The sequence below is a fragment of the Pezoporus wallicus genome, unplaced genomic scaffold (genome assembly GCF_028554395.1).
Source record: "Pezoporus wallicus isolate ANWC-B61680 ecotype Strahan unplaced genomic scaffold, APGP_CSIRO_Pwel_v1 contig_7201, whole genome shotgun sequence".
In the NCBI taxonomy this organism is placed as follows: Eukaryota; Metazoa; Chordata; class Aves; order Psittaciformes; family Psittacidae; genus Pezoporus; species Pezoporus wallicus.
Window position 1 is genome coordinate 890,448 of NW_026637693.1, and position 16,788 is coordinate 907,235.

The 16,788-nt window shown below is 37.5% G+C and overlaps 1 protein-coding gene across 1 annotated transcript in view; it reads left to right on the plus strand.

Annotated features, from left to right (window-relative positions):
- Nucleotides 1–16,788, plus strand: part of LOC130598106 (glypican-5-like) — a 346,476-nt gene that overhangs the window by 199,237 nt on the left and 130,451 nt on the right. The window contains 1 exon segment of the mRNA XM_057407212.1: nucleotides 10,081–10,201. Coding sequence (XP_057263195.1) covers nucleotides 10,081–10,201 — 121 coding nt within the window.

Here is a 16,788-nt window from a genome sequence, read left to right on the forward strand (position 1 = left end):
CCCGTTTTTTGTTTTTCCAACAGTTGTTTTGAAGTTTGATGTGTTCATTCAATAATAGCTTGTCCTTTAGTACCCCCACGATCACCCTGACCTTGTTGTAGAAGGGGTTTAACTGCAGCAGCGAAGGCAGTAGCCATGTATCCAGCCTTTTCCTCTGCTGTGCCCACTTGAGAACATGCATCCATATTTCTTGAAGACCAGCAGATTTTGTCAAAACCTGCAAAATACGCTTACAAGCTGGGTTAGCATTTTCCATAGCCAGAGACATAAGCATGGATTCTTTAGCATTAGATGCCAGATCAATATTCTTTTCGATAGCCTCTGTCAATCTGTCAATAAATTGCATATATGGCTCAGTAGGTCCCTGCTTTACTGGTGTATATGAAGGATTAGGTTTTCCCATTTCCGGCACAGTTTTCAGAGCAGTTAAAGCCAATTGCTGTGCTTGCTGTAAAATTTCAATTTTCATACAAGCTTGTACTCCATCAGGGTGAAATTGTCCCTTTCCCAATAACATTTCAGATGAAACACCGTGCAAAGGGTGATGAGGATTACACTCTAAATTCTCATATGCAGCCCTTGCAGCAAGCTCCTCAAACCCACTTTTAAAATGTAGGAGCTGTGAAGGAGTTACACTCTCCTCAGGAGACTCCCCCCCCTCCCCCGGCAAAAATTCTTGGGGACTAAGCTCAGGGGCAGTAGCAGCACGAAAAGGGTTAACATCAGTTTGTTTTGCTTGCTCAGTAGCTGCTACTGACTCCCGAGTATCAGCTGGAGCTACAGCCGGTAAAGGCGTTGTTGACACAGGATAGGGGAAAGGCGCAGGGTCCTCAAACTTTCGTACTGTACTGCATGCCAGTTTTTGGCCAGAATGTTTTATGCCTGAAGCAGATGACACTATCATGGCTGTAGCACCGGGTGCTGAATCTAATGTAGGTGCTGAGCCCTGCTGTTGTGAAAGCAAGTCAGAGAGAGCTGTAAAAATGGATTTTGCCACCGGTTTCTCAGCCTTCATTGCGGCTAGAGTCCCTTTTAGTAGTAACCAGGGGGCAGCAAGAGACTTCGCCTGCTTAAACCCACAAGTAACTTGATCCCACAGGTGTGCCCCAATTTTTTTCCAAGTCCCAAGATCATTAACCCCCTTGATCAGCTCTTTTTCTTTACTCCAGAGCAACAATCTTTTTAACAGATTATCGTCATATTCTATCCCTCTCACTGAGAGGATATGCTGGAAGAGCTTAAGGATGACCATTTTTTCTTTACTTAATTGATTCCCCATCCTAGCCCTCTTCCAGACCCCATCGGCTGTTACCTTATTTCCACTGCACAGTGTCTTCCGGGCTCACTAGGCTCCATTCCGAGGCAAATACCTCCCGATCCTGGTCCTGCTGGATCGAACTCAGCCAACGTCTCTGCGGCTCCGCGTTTTCCGCTTTCTTCGGTGCCACGCGCTTTAATTGCTTCAGTTTCAATATGAAAAATATGGGGGGGTCCCTGTTCGGACGCCATTTGCCACAGAAAATATATGGACACAGTCAGAGATCAATATGATCAGACAAAAGCCGTTTATTACAAAGCCTTAACCCCTTAAATACTATTGCTTACATGCACTTACAGTGATTTGGCATATTATGATTGGATACATGTCTTGAAGACCCTTAGTGACTAACATATAATTGGTTAAGCACAGGTGTGAGAACTTGACCTTGAAAGCTTGCCAACAGTCCACAGTTCTCATTACCTCAGTGAATTCCATCTTCTTATCTTGCTTGCTTAAGCTTCCTTGGGCCTCTCACAGCCTTGCTGTATTTTTCAGGATTATTCAGAGTTTATGTACCAATTATCCATTCTCCTGAGAGAACACTGTCTCCACAGGTGCCCCATCTCTTCTTCCTCCTGGCAAACCGTGCCCCTCCTCCCCAGCAGAGCAGGAAACTGAAAATTCCTTGATCAGGGTAAGCAATACTTAGCAACAACTAAAAACATCGGTCTGTTATCAGCATTGTTCTCAGACTAAAGTTGAAAACACAACACTGCAACAGCTGCTAAGAAGGAGAAAAATAACTGCTACAGCTGAAGCCAGGATAGTAAGTTATTTGGTCTCTTGTATATGTTCTCTCTGTCTAGAGCTTCCCAAAGAAGCTACAGGAAGGAACCATCTAGATTCAAACTATTTCCCTAGGATTTCAGTGCTTATTTCAGTCAGCTGATGAAAACCAGCATTGCTTCATTTTCACCAAATTAGTTTCAAATACAGAAAATTTTCCTCATTTATTTCCATAATTCATGTTTCTGGTTTTGTAGGTACATAATATGTTTCCTGAAACCTCTTTATTGGCTGTATGAAAGGCTGCCCTAAATAATGTTGGTTTTAGTTAAACTAAACTGATACTAAACGAGAGTATGTATTGTCTTCATACTGAAGTAATAGCAGAGATTAGAAGAAAATAATTTAAAGAGTCCGGAGCAAAACCCTTCTAGAACTGGGAGTTAAACTGTGTAGAAGTTTAAATCTAGGTTAAAAGTTTATGACTGAGACCCATTTTTAGAATTGACTTCTTAGTCTATTTTAACTATTTATGCTCATGTTACTCTACAAAGCTAGCGTGAAGGAATGGAAAATCATGACCAATTGTTGACAATAAATATGATGTGTCAGTATTTGTTGTCATCACAATATAATATAGATTATTTGCATTGAGGTACAGATATAGAGGTACAGATCTGCCTTACATACCATGTCCAAAATGGCTGAGTCCTGTGAGACTTAATATATGCATTACTTCTAATAGCTTTTCCAACATCATATACCAAGAAATTGTGATAGCCAATAGAGTATGATCTCCTCTTTTAACAGAGACATCAATATAGTCAAATGTAAACCCATCAACAAAGAGTCATGGTTTAAGCTCAGCCAGTAACTCAGGATCACACAGCCATTAGATGACTCCACCCCCTTTCCTCCCCCCACTCCTGGAGGGATGGGAAGGAGAATCGAAAGAATGTAACTCCCATGGGTTGAGATAAGAACAGTCCAGTAACTAAGGTGTAACACAAACCACTACTGCTACCACCAACAATAATAATGATAAGGGAAATAACAAGGGAAGAGAATACAGCTCCTCACGACCAATACCCAGTCCGACCTGAGCAGTGATCTAGCCCTTCCAGTAACTGCCCCCAGTTTATATACTGGACATGACGTGCGGTGGTACGGAATACCCCTGTGGCTAGATTGGGTCAAGTGTTCTGTGTCTGCTTCCTCCCAGCTTCCCCTCCTCCCTGGCAGACCATGAGTCTCAGAAAGTCCTAGGTCAGAGTAAACATTACTGAGCAACAACTAAAAACGTCAGTGTTATCAGCGTTGTTCTCAGGATGAGAGTGAAAAACGCAGCACGGCATCAGCTATTAAGAAGGAGAAAAAAAGACTTCTACTGCTCAACCCAGGACATAGATACAATAGAGTAGCATGAAATTTATATGTATATTCATATATTGAGCTCAGAAAAATTGGCACTTTATTATTCATCACTTTAAAACATGTTTTCAGAATACAAATATATTGGTGCTTGGTTGGTTGTTTTTCTTCCTACTGTTGATGAAAATGAATACTACTTGGGGACCAAGCCTGCCTATTAAAGTGATGTGGTACATTACCACACTTGTACAGAAATGAACACAGATGGTGGGTCTATTACTTCTCTAGCAAGAAATTTGTCATTTTTTTTTTCCCAGGATTCAAGTCTGAGCAACACTTGCTCAAGTCCCGCTACCTCTGTGGGGATCCTTGAAATGTTTTTTCCATTACTTGTACATTAGGAGTAAAAGAAACAGAAAGTTATTAATGCTGTACTAAAACTTTGTAACGAATGAAGTCTCTGAGAGTCAGATTTTAAAATTTCCCCCCAACAAAAGGAAACATATTTTGCCTGTAAATGTAAGTCTAGAGATCGAGTTCTGTGTAGCATGCTTAGATTTCCAATATCACATTTAATTCTGACAGATCATTTAGTTTATGTTAGAATGTTTGAAGATGTTAGATTTATGGGCATCTATTAATTAAATACAATGATATGTGGAAAATAAAACAACAGCATATTTTTTGTATTCAAAGATATAATTTCAAGCAGCAAAAGAGTACATTAAACAAAAAAGTGGTTGATTTCTATAATCTTACTTTTATGTTAAAAATCAATAAAACAATACTGTTACAGCTTTGTCAATGCCTTATTATACACCTGAAGAAAGAAAAAAGTCTTTAAACCTGCCTCATGATTTGTCAGAGCCTGTAATTACAAGACACTTGAAGTTAAATGGTAGTTTTTGATGTCAACTGATCAAAGACAAATCACCTTGCAGTGAAAGCAAATTTAATATGGATTAGGATTTCCAATAACAGGAAAAAATGCAGATGCATTTATTTAGCATGTTGAGCGTATTCACATTTGGGGTTTCTGTACTGAGACCAACATCATTCAGTATGCAACATCATGTGAAAAATGTTCAACATTTATGCTATGAACTGATATACATGGTATTGACGTAAGGTGTCCCTGCCCACAGCAGGGGGGTTGGAACTAGATGATCTTAAGGTCCTTTCCAACCCTAATGATTCTATGATTCTATGACCAATCTGGTGTGATGGGGTTGATCCTAACTGGACACCAGGTGCCCTCCAAAGCTACTCTGTGACTCCCCTTTTCAGCTGGACAGGGGGAGAAAAATACAAAGAAAGCTTGTAGGTTGAGATAAGGACAGAGAGAGATTGCTCACGAATTATTGTCATAGGCAAAACAGACTCCATTTGGGGAAATCGGTTTATTACCAATCAAATCAGAGTAGGGTGATGAGAAATAAAACCAAATCTTAAAAAACAGCTTCCCTTCACCCCTTCCTTCTTCCTGGACTCAACTTCACTCCCAATTTTGTCTACCTCCTTCCCCCCAGCAGTGCAGGGTGATGAGGAATGGGTATTACGATCAGTTCATCACATTGTTTTTGCTGCTCCTTCATCCTCAGGGGAGGACTCCTCACATTGTTCCCCTGCTCCAGCGTGGGATCCTCTCTTCACAGGCCCACAGGTCCCAGCAGGTATCTGCAGGTTTCTCACAGGGTCACAGCCCCCTTTAGGTGTCCCCCTACTCCATTGTGGGGTCCTCCCGAGGCTGCAGGTGGGTACCTGCTCCACCATGGGCCTCCATGGACTGCAGCCTGCCTCACCATGGGCTGCACCATGGGCTGGCTGCAGGGGAATCTCTGCTCTGGCACCTGAAACACCTCCCACTCTCCTTCACTGACCTTGGCGTCTGCAGAACTCTTTCTCTCACATGTTCTCACTCCTCTTACTGGCTGTTGCCATGCAGTAGTTTTTATTCCCTTTTTACCTAATCCTAGAAGTGCTACCATTGTTGCTGGGCTCAACCTTGGCCAGCATCGGGTCTATCTTAAAGCCAGTTGGCATTGGCTCTCTTGGAGACAGGGGAAGCTACTGGCAGCTTCTTACAGAAACCACTCCTGTACCTCCCCTGCTACCAAAACCTTGCCAAGCATACATTTGGGGAGAACCATTCTTCCAAATGGGATTGCATTTTCTGTGTTTCATGCAAATGAATCTTAATTTTTGTCATTTTCCACTTTATTTCCCATGTTTGATGCTTTAAAAGGGATGCTCCTGGGTGAAAATTGTCATCCAGAGCCTGAAGTATTAATTTCAAGATTGGATTCTCCCTAAGTATAAAATTAAAAACTCTTAAAGGAGTAAAAACTTTACAAAGTTTGAATAACCCAGCACTTCAAAAGGGAGGAGAATGAGAGGATAAGAGAGAAAAGTAGCAATTCCTTTAAGAGTCAAGATGGAAAATGTAGTAAACATGTAGTAGACTTGAATATAAACCACAAGCCTTTGAATTGAGTAGTGATTATACCAGTCCTGGACCCAAAGTTTTCTCTGTGGATGTAATCTTCTGTGTTATTTGGGGTCTGCTGGAGCCTGTCAGGAGGATGGGCTGAAATGTGTCAGTTGTCACAGAACAGAGTTTGAATTCTTCTGGGGACAGCCAGTGCATTTGTGAAGGTTTTATGCAGACAGAGGCTTGTGGTGGAGGGTGAGGAGGGCTGCAGGTAGTGGGAAGCAAAGGGAATCACAAATTCAATTTGCCTGTCAGCCTTGGAAAGGATTATATTGAATGTTGGTGAGAGAAAGGTCAGGAGTGAGGTAAAAGGCAGAAAGAAAGGATCTAAACAGCCTAAAGCAAGTAAGGATAAGTAGTATGGAAGTTGTTAGTACCAGTACCTAATGATCTAATAGTTGTTTGATGCTTATAGTCTTAAAATTGTGGTGTTATCAAGCTCTAGTGTGCTGCTTGTAATTGCTTTGATGCACGTCACATCTGCTTCAGGTTCTTAGCCCTCCCTACTCTCAGCTGAAAAAATTAAACCCCACCTCTGAGCAGCCAGCAAAGATGCAATTTGGGTACCTAATGGCAGTAGATTCCTTGACAGTTAAGTGACTGAGCGGATGTCTTTCTTGAAAAGAAGAAAAAGTAGCGTGGTAATGACTGTAAAAGAAGGAAATGCTTACCAAACTATTTAGTCTTTTTACAAAGCTGTGAAGGCAGGCAGAAGAATGGATAGGGATATCCCCAGAGCATGTTCACTCATACTGTACAACTGCTTTCTGTACAGAGATGCTTTTTCTCACTGAAGTGAGCAAAAGAGGTGAAGTTTAAGTGAGATTTGCTACAGCCAGTATTACTGGGTAAGAATATCTTGACTTTGTATAGGAATTGCCTTAGTCATGAGAACTGAGAGAACATTCAGACGGATTTTGAATATATTTCTGGGATAACTTGAACCTTCTAACCCAAAATGGCAAAGAGCCATTGGGTCACACAGGTTTGACAAGGTTGAAAATGTGTAAATCAGAAAAAGGGTATGGTTTTTTATGTGAGAAAGGAGACTCAGTTATTGCCTAGAAAGAAATGTTAATATTGTGTAATAGAGCTCCTCTAACTTGGAAACAGGTATGTATTTTGCCTTCAAGACAATATGAAAAGAATGACTGTAACAGAACAACTAGGAAAGGGAGAGAAAGAACCAAATTAATTGCTAACACTTTTTACTGGTAAGCAAATCTGGTTATTTCTTATGAACCACAGCTGAAGAAGAATTTAGAGAATGACAGCTATAAAGAGGTTGGGGAACATGATTGAAACTCCAAATATCTGGTCCGCTCACAAGACGGTAATACTTCCACAGCTACTTACCTTCATGTAAAAGAAGGGAGTTAGTCTTATGGTGAACAACAGTTGTGCAAGGGTGTGGATTTCATTGTGGAAATAGCTGAAAAAAAAAAATGATGATCAGCCTTGAGCAAGTCATTGTCAGATAATTCTTAGATGCTAAATTAATAAAAGTAATTCCCAGCTAAATTAATAAAATTGTAGCCTAGGCAAGTCTCAACTTCTCTATGGCTTATTTTGTCCTACATAGTTAGAAAAATAAGTGCTGTTAATGGAATTAAAAAAAAGAGAAAGGGCATTCTTTTTCACAGTTATGCAGTTCACAGGCAAATGGGTAATAGTTGAGTTTGCAGCATTCTAAAAAAGGTGTTAATTGAAGAATTCCAACTGACAGAACGTGAGAACATAGGTTTTCCATGCTGCGAGACAAAAAATGAGAGCACTATAAAGAATGGATAACTCTAACCTTTGAGATTTCTTTTATAGTGAAATAGGATGAAGAGAAATTGCTGTGTTGCATTGAACCGATGTTGACTTAAAACAGCTGTCCATCTGGCGAGTACAGTATTAGCTGGAAAGGGGAAGGAAGGAAGGAATTCCATCTTGAATTTCCTGTTTTGATTTAGACAAATGACTGTGAAAGAAACATTTTTGAGGAAAGCCTTGAAAACAAGTTTTTTAGTTGTTTTCTTTTTTGTTTGTTTGTTTGTTTTGTTTTTTTTTTTTTATCCTTACAAGTTACCAGAAGATTTGTTGACTCTACTCAAATTGCTGCATTAGGTGTTCCCCCAGGTATAACAGTCAGGATGTAGATTTTGTACACACCCCTATAAAAAGCTGTATCCCATCAGTACAAGCTGGCAAATTGCCCCACCACTACAGCTGTCTGGTTATAAAACAAAATACCTCTTTCTGAAGAATATGAGCTATTCATATATTCAATGTATTCAATAGTGCTATAAAGATTTTTTTTAAACTCAACTACCATGTTCCAGTGAACTACATTAAGTACATTAAGGCTTTCTGTCCTGCTTGTGGAGCATTAACATCCATTCCAAGTAATAGTATGCCTAGTGAATCAGTAAAGTGTTCCATAATGGCTTTTAGTAATAAGCTTATTATTTTTAGTATTTAGCTTTAGCAGATACAGTGTGTCCAGAATACTGGATATAGCTGACTATTTTCTCAAATGAAGAATGAATAAAGCTGGAATCCTTAACTTGTGACTAATCCTAGGTAATCATTGCTGTGATATTTTGATACATAATTGAATTTAAATTTGATATTATATCTGCTTCCAGTGAACTTGATTGTTTGCAGAAGAAATAAAAACTACACTTTCCCTAAATAGCACATGCAGAGCTGTATGTAGAAGGTCTAGAATTTTGCTGTTTACTGTATGAAACCAAATGCTTTAAAGGACTTAAACAATGAAAGATTGCTAGATCTTGATACCTTAAAAGTATGGGAAAAAAATTGCTGATCCTTAAAATTAGTTCTCTTTTGATGCATTTTGCAGAACATGTAGTCCAAAAAGTGTCTTCTTGTAATGCCTAAAGAAACTATTAACTTTTGTCATACATATAGAAGGCAAATTGTGCTCTCCAGGACCTATGGAAAACTTAAGAGTTCATTGTGTGATAGGGTTAATTTGTATCTATGAGCATGGCCACTGTCATTTTAGGAATGATGTCTGGGTCCATGAGCACTTTTTAGGGATATCATTAAACTCACTTAGGGTGACACTTAAGCAAAGATCAAAGACCAGATATTGTTATGTGGACACCTTCTTTTAATGAATGGCATTCATTGTGTAGCATACATGGAAGGTTTTCTGCAGAACTAGGCGGACCTGAAAAGTTTTTCATAAAACAGATTCTGCAAAATATGAATATGCTGTGTTCTCTATGCTCATATGCAGATCTAAGAGTAAGGAATTAGGCATTTCTGTACTCCATTCCTTATAGTTTTTTTCCTTTTTCTTACAGCTTAGCAGCTGGCAAAATATTTTTGAGACAGAGATATATAGAGCTATCCTCTGGTAGGGTATGCAGACAAAACCTAACATATGGAGAGTGTTTGCATAATGTACAATATCTGTGATAAGAAGGTAGCTATTTAGGTTTTCTTGCATAACTTGAGCATTACATATAACAAGGGAAGTTGCTAGGTGGTTAATATTAGTTTCTGTATTTTGAGTTCTGATGTATTAGGAACAATATTCTACCTACTATAGCAGTTCTTTCTTGAGTGAGCATATCCTAGGTTTCTGTTGCTTCTTTTTTACATATCTATTAAGTAAAGTTGGGCCTAGTGGGTATTTACATAGTTATGTATGCTAAAGAATTTATGCATAATTTGGCTGTTATCTTGGAATAAATATTCTATCTGCATGTGCATTCACAAAAGCACTAGGAAACTTCACGTGTAGTTTTTAACAGGTAGTGTGTATATAATCTGGATTTTGCTTTAAAAACCTGAAATGTCATGCATTTTGACAATCACCATATAGTCTTGTATTTAGCAAAACCAAAATGGAGGACAGTTTGTGCACACAAAAAATTCCTGCATAGAGCTGAATGCTTCTTGCTTCAAAATGCAGATAAGTCTTTTAATGTTAAAGTTTGTAGTAAAATTAAAGTTATAATAAATAATACAACTGTATAGAATGTAGTAATTATATTATGCTGTATTTCTTTTCTGTGGAAAATATGTGCACAAAATTAATGGATCCAATTAAAATGGAACGTTGGTGCCATGAGAGTTAATAAGAACTAGAAGATGACTCAGAGTAGAATAACTTACTAAACCATTTGTGTGTGTGTGTGTATTAAACTAGCTATACTCATTATGTGGTTGGCAGTGGAATCAAAGCTCAGTCTTCAAATCCAGAAGTAAAAGTGAATGGAACAGATCCTGTAATAAGTCAAATTATTGACAAGCTGAAACATGTTATTCAGGTAAGCTGTTTATACCTATGGATGTAGTACAGTACTGAAGACTCTGGTGGTGATAGTATTAATTTACTGTATGTTAAAGATTAATTATTAATTCAAGTTATTGCTCAGTGCATCTCAACAGCAAAACACTATTTGCTCTCTGTCCCACTTCAGTTATTAAAAATTATTTAGTTAAAAGATTTGCATATGGTAGTTAAGTGTAGGAAGTCAGACTCTGGCAGCTGAGCTGTCTGTACCTGAGTACCACAGCTCAGCATTGCAGTAAGTGTACAGAACCACAAACAGTATAATTTGGGATACTAACTGGGTGCATATGTTTGAAAAAAAACAAAACCAAACAAAACCACTCCTTCCCTGGAGACATTCAAAACGCGCCTGGACACATTCCTGTGTAACATTATCTAGGTGTTCCTGCTCCGGCAGGGGGATTGGACTAGATGATCTTTCGAGGTCCCTTCCAATCTCTAGCATACTGTGATACTGTGATACTGTGTGAAAGCATAATTTCCCTCTTCCCTCTTTGCTAAATTTAGGTTTTTTTCTTAAGTCATCCTGCTGCAAGGTTTTTTGTTTAGATGTAAAGACAGAAAACCTAAGAAGTTTGAACAAGAGTAGCATGCTTGCTAAAGGAGTTAGTGTTCATTACCTGATGCACATATTTGTGAGTTACTAAATTTAAGGCTTATAAGGCAGTCAATTCCAATACAGTTCTGCACAACCATAGTATTGTATTGCATTTAAAGGAGTACAAAAATCTTTTGTTACATGAGGTATCTATGTGCACAGATAGCCAGAACTACAGGACAAAAACCTTATTCTGTTGAAACCAACAGTTATTTTGATGACAACTCTGTATTTCAGTTTTAAAATATAAGTTTCCACTCTGATTTGAAGACTCAGTGATAAGAAATGTTCTACTGACATTTCTCATCAGCGACCCATGTAACCCAGTATCCTCTCATCTGCACTGGTAAAAGGAGAGGCTAGCTAGGGAAGGTATGCAAGCCTGGCACCTCTATGATCTCTGCTACCCTTCTCTAGCTCATTCCCTAAACACAAGAATTAGCAATATCAGACAGCTCTTTCTTCCCTAGTGCATTTAGTTCCATTTAAGGAATTGCTTTTTGTTTCTATATTCTTGGCAGCTTTTAAATACAATTTTCCAAATGGATTCTGGAATTAAAATATTAATGACAGGTTCACAATAAACTCTCTTGGTTCTTATTTTTCTACTTGAGAAAAATAACTCTTCTCTGACAACAAATAAAAGATTGATGAAATAGAAAAAAAAAAAACAGAAAAATTTATTTTCTGTCAGTAGTGTTGTTTTCTGGGAGAAGTGATATCCAGATTGAAGCTTAAAGGCAATCATTATTCTTTTCTCCTTAAAAGAAATGTCTTTTGTAGCCCTCCAGCTTTTGTCTCTTTCTTTATTAAAACAGTGACTACAATGGTAAGAAAATGAATACATTTTTCCCTCCAAAGAGATGCTATGACTTAATTAAGAGCTATGAACTTACTGTGCAAAGAAAAACATTTCAGATTGGTAAGTCTCAAGGTCTTTCATCTATCAGGAGTGCCCTCCTTCTTTGATATTAAATCTGCACTGTATAGTTTGTTGTGCTGTTTTCCTCTAGGGACTAGGAGTTGTGTTATTTCCTCTTCAAGTGAGTATCTGAAAGAGTGGAATAGAGCAATTCCATTATAAGGTATTTCATTTTCAGAGCTTATTTGCCCATGTCCCAGAAGACTTGAGTGGGTCTTGGGGAGAAAGACTTATAATTTACATACTGGAAGTCTTACTATCCTCCAAGTATTTTTAACTTTCGATTGGATAATCTCCTTTCTTGCAGCTCTGAGTATGGAAATAAGGTCAGGGGATAAATAGAACATCAAATTCCTTAGAGACCTGACATATAACTGCTATTCCTCAGATAAAGGGGCTGAAGAAACTGCAGAAAAATCTTTCTTCTCTACCATTTACTGCTTGAGAAAAGAGGATGGGGAGTGTAAATTATAGATTCAAATACAAAAGATCACCTTTTTGTCCCGTATGATATGAAAAGGATGAATCACATTAAGCTTATGATAGATTAAATAAGGGGATCTTAATGGATTGTGGTGTTGCCTCAGAGATAGATGAAGTCATACTTAAGTCAAGCATACTTTAGTCTAGTCCTATAGGAGGACTAATTTGAAGAGGATGACCAGTTTTGCATTCAGAATACATAATTTAGGTCAGATTGAAAAATATACCCTGATTACATTCTGTCCTTCTAGACCAGAAACTGTAAGTCTCTCTAGTAAATCTGGGGTAGAAAAATTCTATTAGAAAGCTTTATTGTTTTCTGAAACCTTCTTTTTACTCTTTGTCACCAAAGCAGACAACCCGTTTTCTCACCAATTACTCTAAATTTCCCTTTTTACTTTCAAGAATCCCAGCACAACAGCAAGTAGGAAGTGAATATTCTGAGATATAAAGGGGGACCCCATTTAAGGGGGAGACCAGTAAGATTTAAGAAAATATGACTCTGCATATTTATTGTAAAAATTACCAAATATTATCAAATAGCAAAAGAAGAAAGATGTCTTAAAAATCTCTTCCTGCTCATCTTTAATGTGTACATAAGAAAAACAGCAGAAAAGATGTGTCCTGGTATCTCCTCTTTTCTTGCAAGGTAGATATATGAGCACATAAAAATTCCAAGCAAAGAATTGGCTTTAAAATATGTAAACGTACAATACTTAAACATACTCTTTTTTCTAGGTTCTATTCTATTGAAAACTTTAAAACACTGAAATAAAACTGGTTGCATAAGTGATATTATCTTCCCAGCAGGCTGTGGTGTCCGTGCACTTCTCCGTTGTGACAGGCTCACAGTAATTGTCCTCCTTTTTCTGTAAATAGTGGATTTACCAAAAATCAATAGAACTTTTGGATTCCATTGGACCCTGACTGCTATAATCTGTACTCTGGACTCCACAGGTTGGTATTCACAGCAACAAACTGCAATCAGAGTAACTTACATGAACTCTGCTGAACCAGTCACAGCTGAAAATGGCTTGACAATGTCACCTTATTTTGTAAAAATGTGTATTTGTACAGTCTGGTGTTTTGGAGAGTTTTAAATGATGGGCTCTTCTTCATTCATTTGTCTTCATGGTAGGCAAATAATGGGTTCAGTGCATATCCTCTTATGTACTGCAATCTGCAGCTATCGCTGTAGTAGGCAATCATGATACGCAGTCAGTTGCATATGGCAGCAATAATAGTGGTAATTATTTTTCTTTCTTCCCCTGTAATTTCAAACCATGATTTGTCTTTTCTGCAAGTACAAACACTGAGGTTATGAAGTAAATATGATATTTCAGTGCTGTGATTACAGGCGATTGGACCTTTGGTCATTTCTGTGTATTTCTTCTGTCAGAAGACAATCATCTCAAAAAGATACTGCTTTCGAAAATAACAGACATTACTTGGAGCTTATATTTACAGATGAAATATAGACTTCCTAATTTTAGGAAGTCATTCCACAGTAGAAAATATCTGGGTGTCTTGTCTGTATAAATTAGGTAGACCAAATCTCCCTCTGGAGATCTTCAGAGTCACCAGCCACTCTATTGACTGTACTGGAAATTTATGCTTATATTAGGATAAATAGTTTCCTATCTCTAGCAGAAGATGTGCCCAAATTTATTTGGAAGGGATCACATCTTACATGCTGTACCACCAAACTCTTAGCTGATATATGTGAAATAATATTTGCATTCTACACAAAGGGTTGAAAACTGTCACTAGTGGGAGGGATGCCTACATCCTTTAAGTGAATAGAAGCCACTACTTCATAAGACTTTAAATGTAGGTGACAGTCTAATTTTTCCTTTCCATGTCATTATTATGGCATGGTAAGCACTGTGTGTCACCATGCTATCATTAGTCCATTTACTTCGCTCAAAAAGTTTACAAAAATGGTGATACTGATTTGGCATGCTAATAACTAAGCATTCTAGGTGTTTTTAAAAGCTTTTATCAATGTGCCATGGCACAGGCAAAGTAGTAAGTGTTTTAGAACAGAAGAGCTGTTCTAGTACATATTGGTAATGGTGATGGAATACATTACCTGAGTCTTCATCTGCACATACAAAGAACCATGGCTTTAAATTATTCATATGCAAGATGTGGCACTTGCAGTTGTGTTTCCCTTTGATCACTGAAATCAAGTTTGTGCCTTCTTTAGTGTTATGATAATAATAGTTAAAATCCCTCTGCCTTTTAGAATAGCTCAAACTCCTGTATAAATTTAAGGAATTATACATTCTGATGACTCTGTTGATGACTGCAATGCAATTCTTTCTCATGAAATGAGATAATTCTCGAGGGTACATCATTTGAGCCTTAAATACTTAGGGCCTTGTTTTAATACACTTTTCAGTAACATGCTCTTGAAGGCTTACTTTCCAAATATTTTCCCTCCTTTCTCTTCTTCTTTCCTTTTTTTTTTTTTTAATATATGTGTATGTTGAATCCTGCACTTTGCATGGTTCAGTACTAGATACCTCATAGAGGTAATTGGGAAGTTAAATTTCAGTGCAGGTTGTGCAAGAGCCATTCAGCATTCCCTGGAGTTAGAATTGCTTTCAGCTGTGTTTAATCTTAAACCACCTGTTTATTATTTTTTACAATAGGAAAGACTGCCTCCCAAGTTTAGTTTTGGTTTTCATATTACAAATGCATATCTAAATGTTAATTTTGCCATAGAATTTGGTTTTACTACCCTTTTCATTTTTAGGTTCTTCCAAAGTTAGAACAATCATGCAGGTACAGAATAGCTCTGTATTTTGACTTCTTTCTCGAGTGATTTGTTGGCTCTCCCTTTCATATGTGATGTGTTGCCTCCTTCTTTTTTTTCCTTTCTGGGATTAATACAATGTCACTGTCTTTTTAAATTCAAACCCTTGGACAAATTCCATCTTTGACTTGGCAAGACAGCTGAGTACTAGAGTGACATGTATTAGGATAGTCCTACTTGACAGAGAAGCCTATTTCATATTTGTTGTGTGAGCTGCTCCTGTCTTTTGGCACATCTACAGAGACCTGGTTTATCACACTGTATAGACTTGTGTTCCCTCTGAAGGCTAGCTGGTGCCAAAAATATGTTAAATACTTGAGTATTACTGTTGCATGTAAGATATTGGAATTTCTGTAAAGATATTAAACACTTAGAAATGAGATGGGGAACTGTTTCCCGAGTTTCATCCTCCTCCTTTTAAAATATATTTCAATTTCCAATCTCAAGAGCACACATTAGAGTGCAGGATTGCGGATGCTTTTGCATCTCTTGAAAGTGAAAAGGTTTTCTTCACAGTTCTGTGATGATAATGAAGGTGTATGCCGTTTTGTTGTTTATAAAGGTGGTCTTTATATATTTGTAAGACAAAACACTACAAATTATATGGACATTCTGAGATGACTGTATAACTTGGAAAATTATGTGTAAACTCCTCCTAGTATTGGGATACCTACGAGGTAAATTGAGAAGAACAGGTCACTAGCCACATAGTCCTTATTTGTCAGTAATTTAAGTAACCCAATAATGTTTTTCATGGTCTGTTTTCTTTTTCATTAACTAGTTTACCAAAGTAATTAAAGACTAATCAGAGTCCCATTCCTTTAGTACAAATAATTTTTTTGTTTTGAAGTAGTAGTAGCTTTTTAAATAGGATTTGTGCTTAAATGAAAATGTTTTGATGCCTCAACGTGGATGACAAAAGGAAAAGAGCGTACATTGTACAGAGCTTTCTGAAACTAAGTTTAAAATTCACATTTGTGTAAAACACTAAACGACGAGCTAATAAAAAAAATAGAATCCCTAAAATTTGTATTTTTGCTATTTTCTCTTCTTCCATTTCTTATAAAGCACTGCACAGTACACAGTGAGAAAACACATGCATTGACACAACAGGGAGATACTGTCAATTCTTATCCATTTAGTGCAGACAGCAGTGGCACAGGAAACAAAACAGCATTTTCCAGCTACTTAGGTGTATAGTGACACTAATGGAAGTATTCATTACGGTGCAGATTCTCTCTACAAAAGCCTGGTTTACACTTAAATTGCTTGCTGTTATAGCTGGTAAAAACTGCTTGTGTTAAGTTTCCTTAGCAAAACAGGAGCATTGTTCTATCCTCTCATTTTTAAGTACAATATTAAATGAAGGAATATTTTGAGAATTTTGGAACAGTTATAGCTATGACAAACAATATCATCTGGGGCACAGATTTTTTGATGCTTACTTTAGAAAATCTGATCTACTTTACTATTTGCAAAACTGTGGAAAGGAAAATTATTTTCCTATTTAGAATTTATCATTTATGCTCCTTGCCTCTCTCAAAAATATATTATTTTTTTTTTTTTTTAATACTTTCTTTCAAACTCCCTGGAAGTTTGGCTATATATCTCAAAGAAAACAAGTGGGTTATTCCCCCTACCCCACGGAAGTAGTACCAACACAGAAAGTGAAAAGGAGCTTCTTCTGATGCCTTGAATTCCCAATCCCAATTTAGAAAAGGAAGGGAACATATGTAT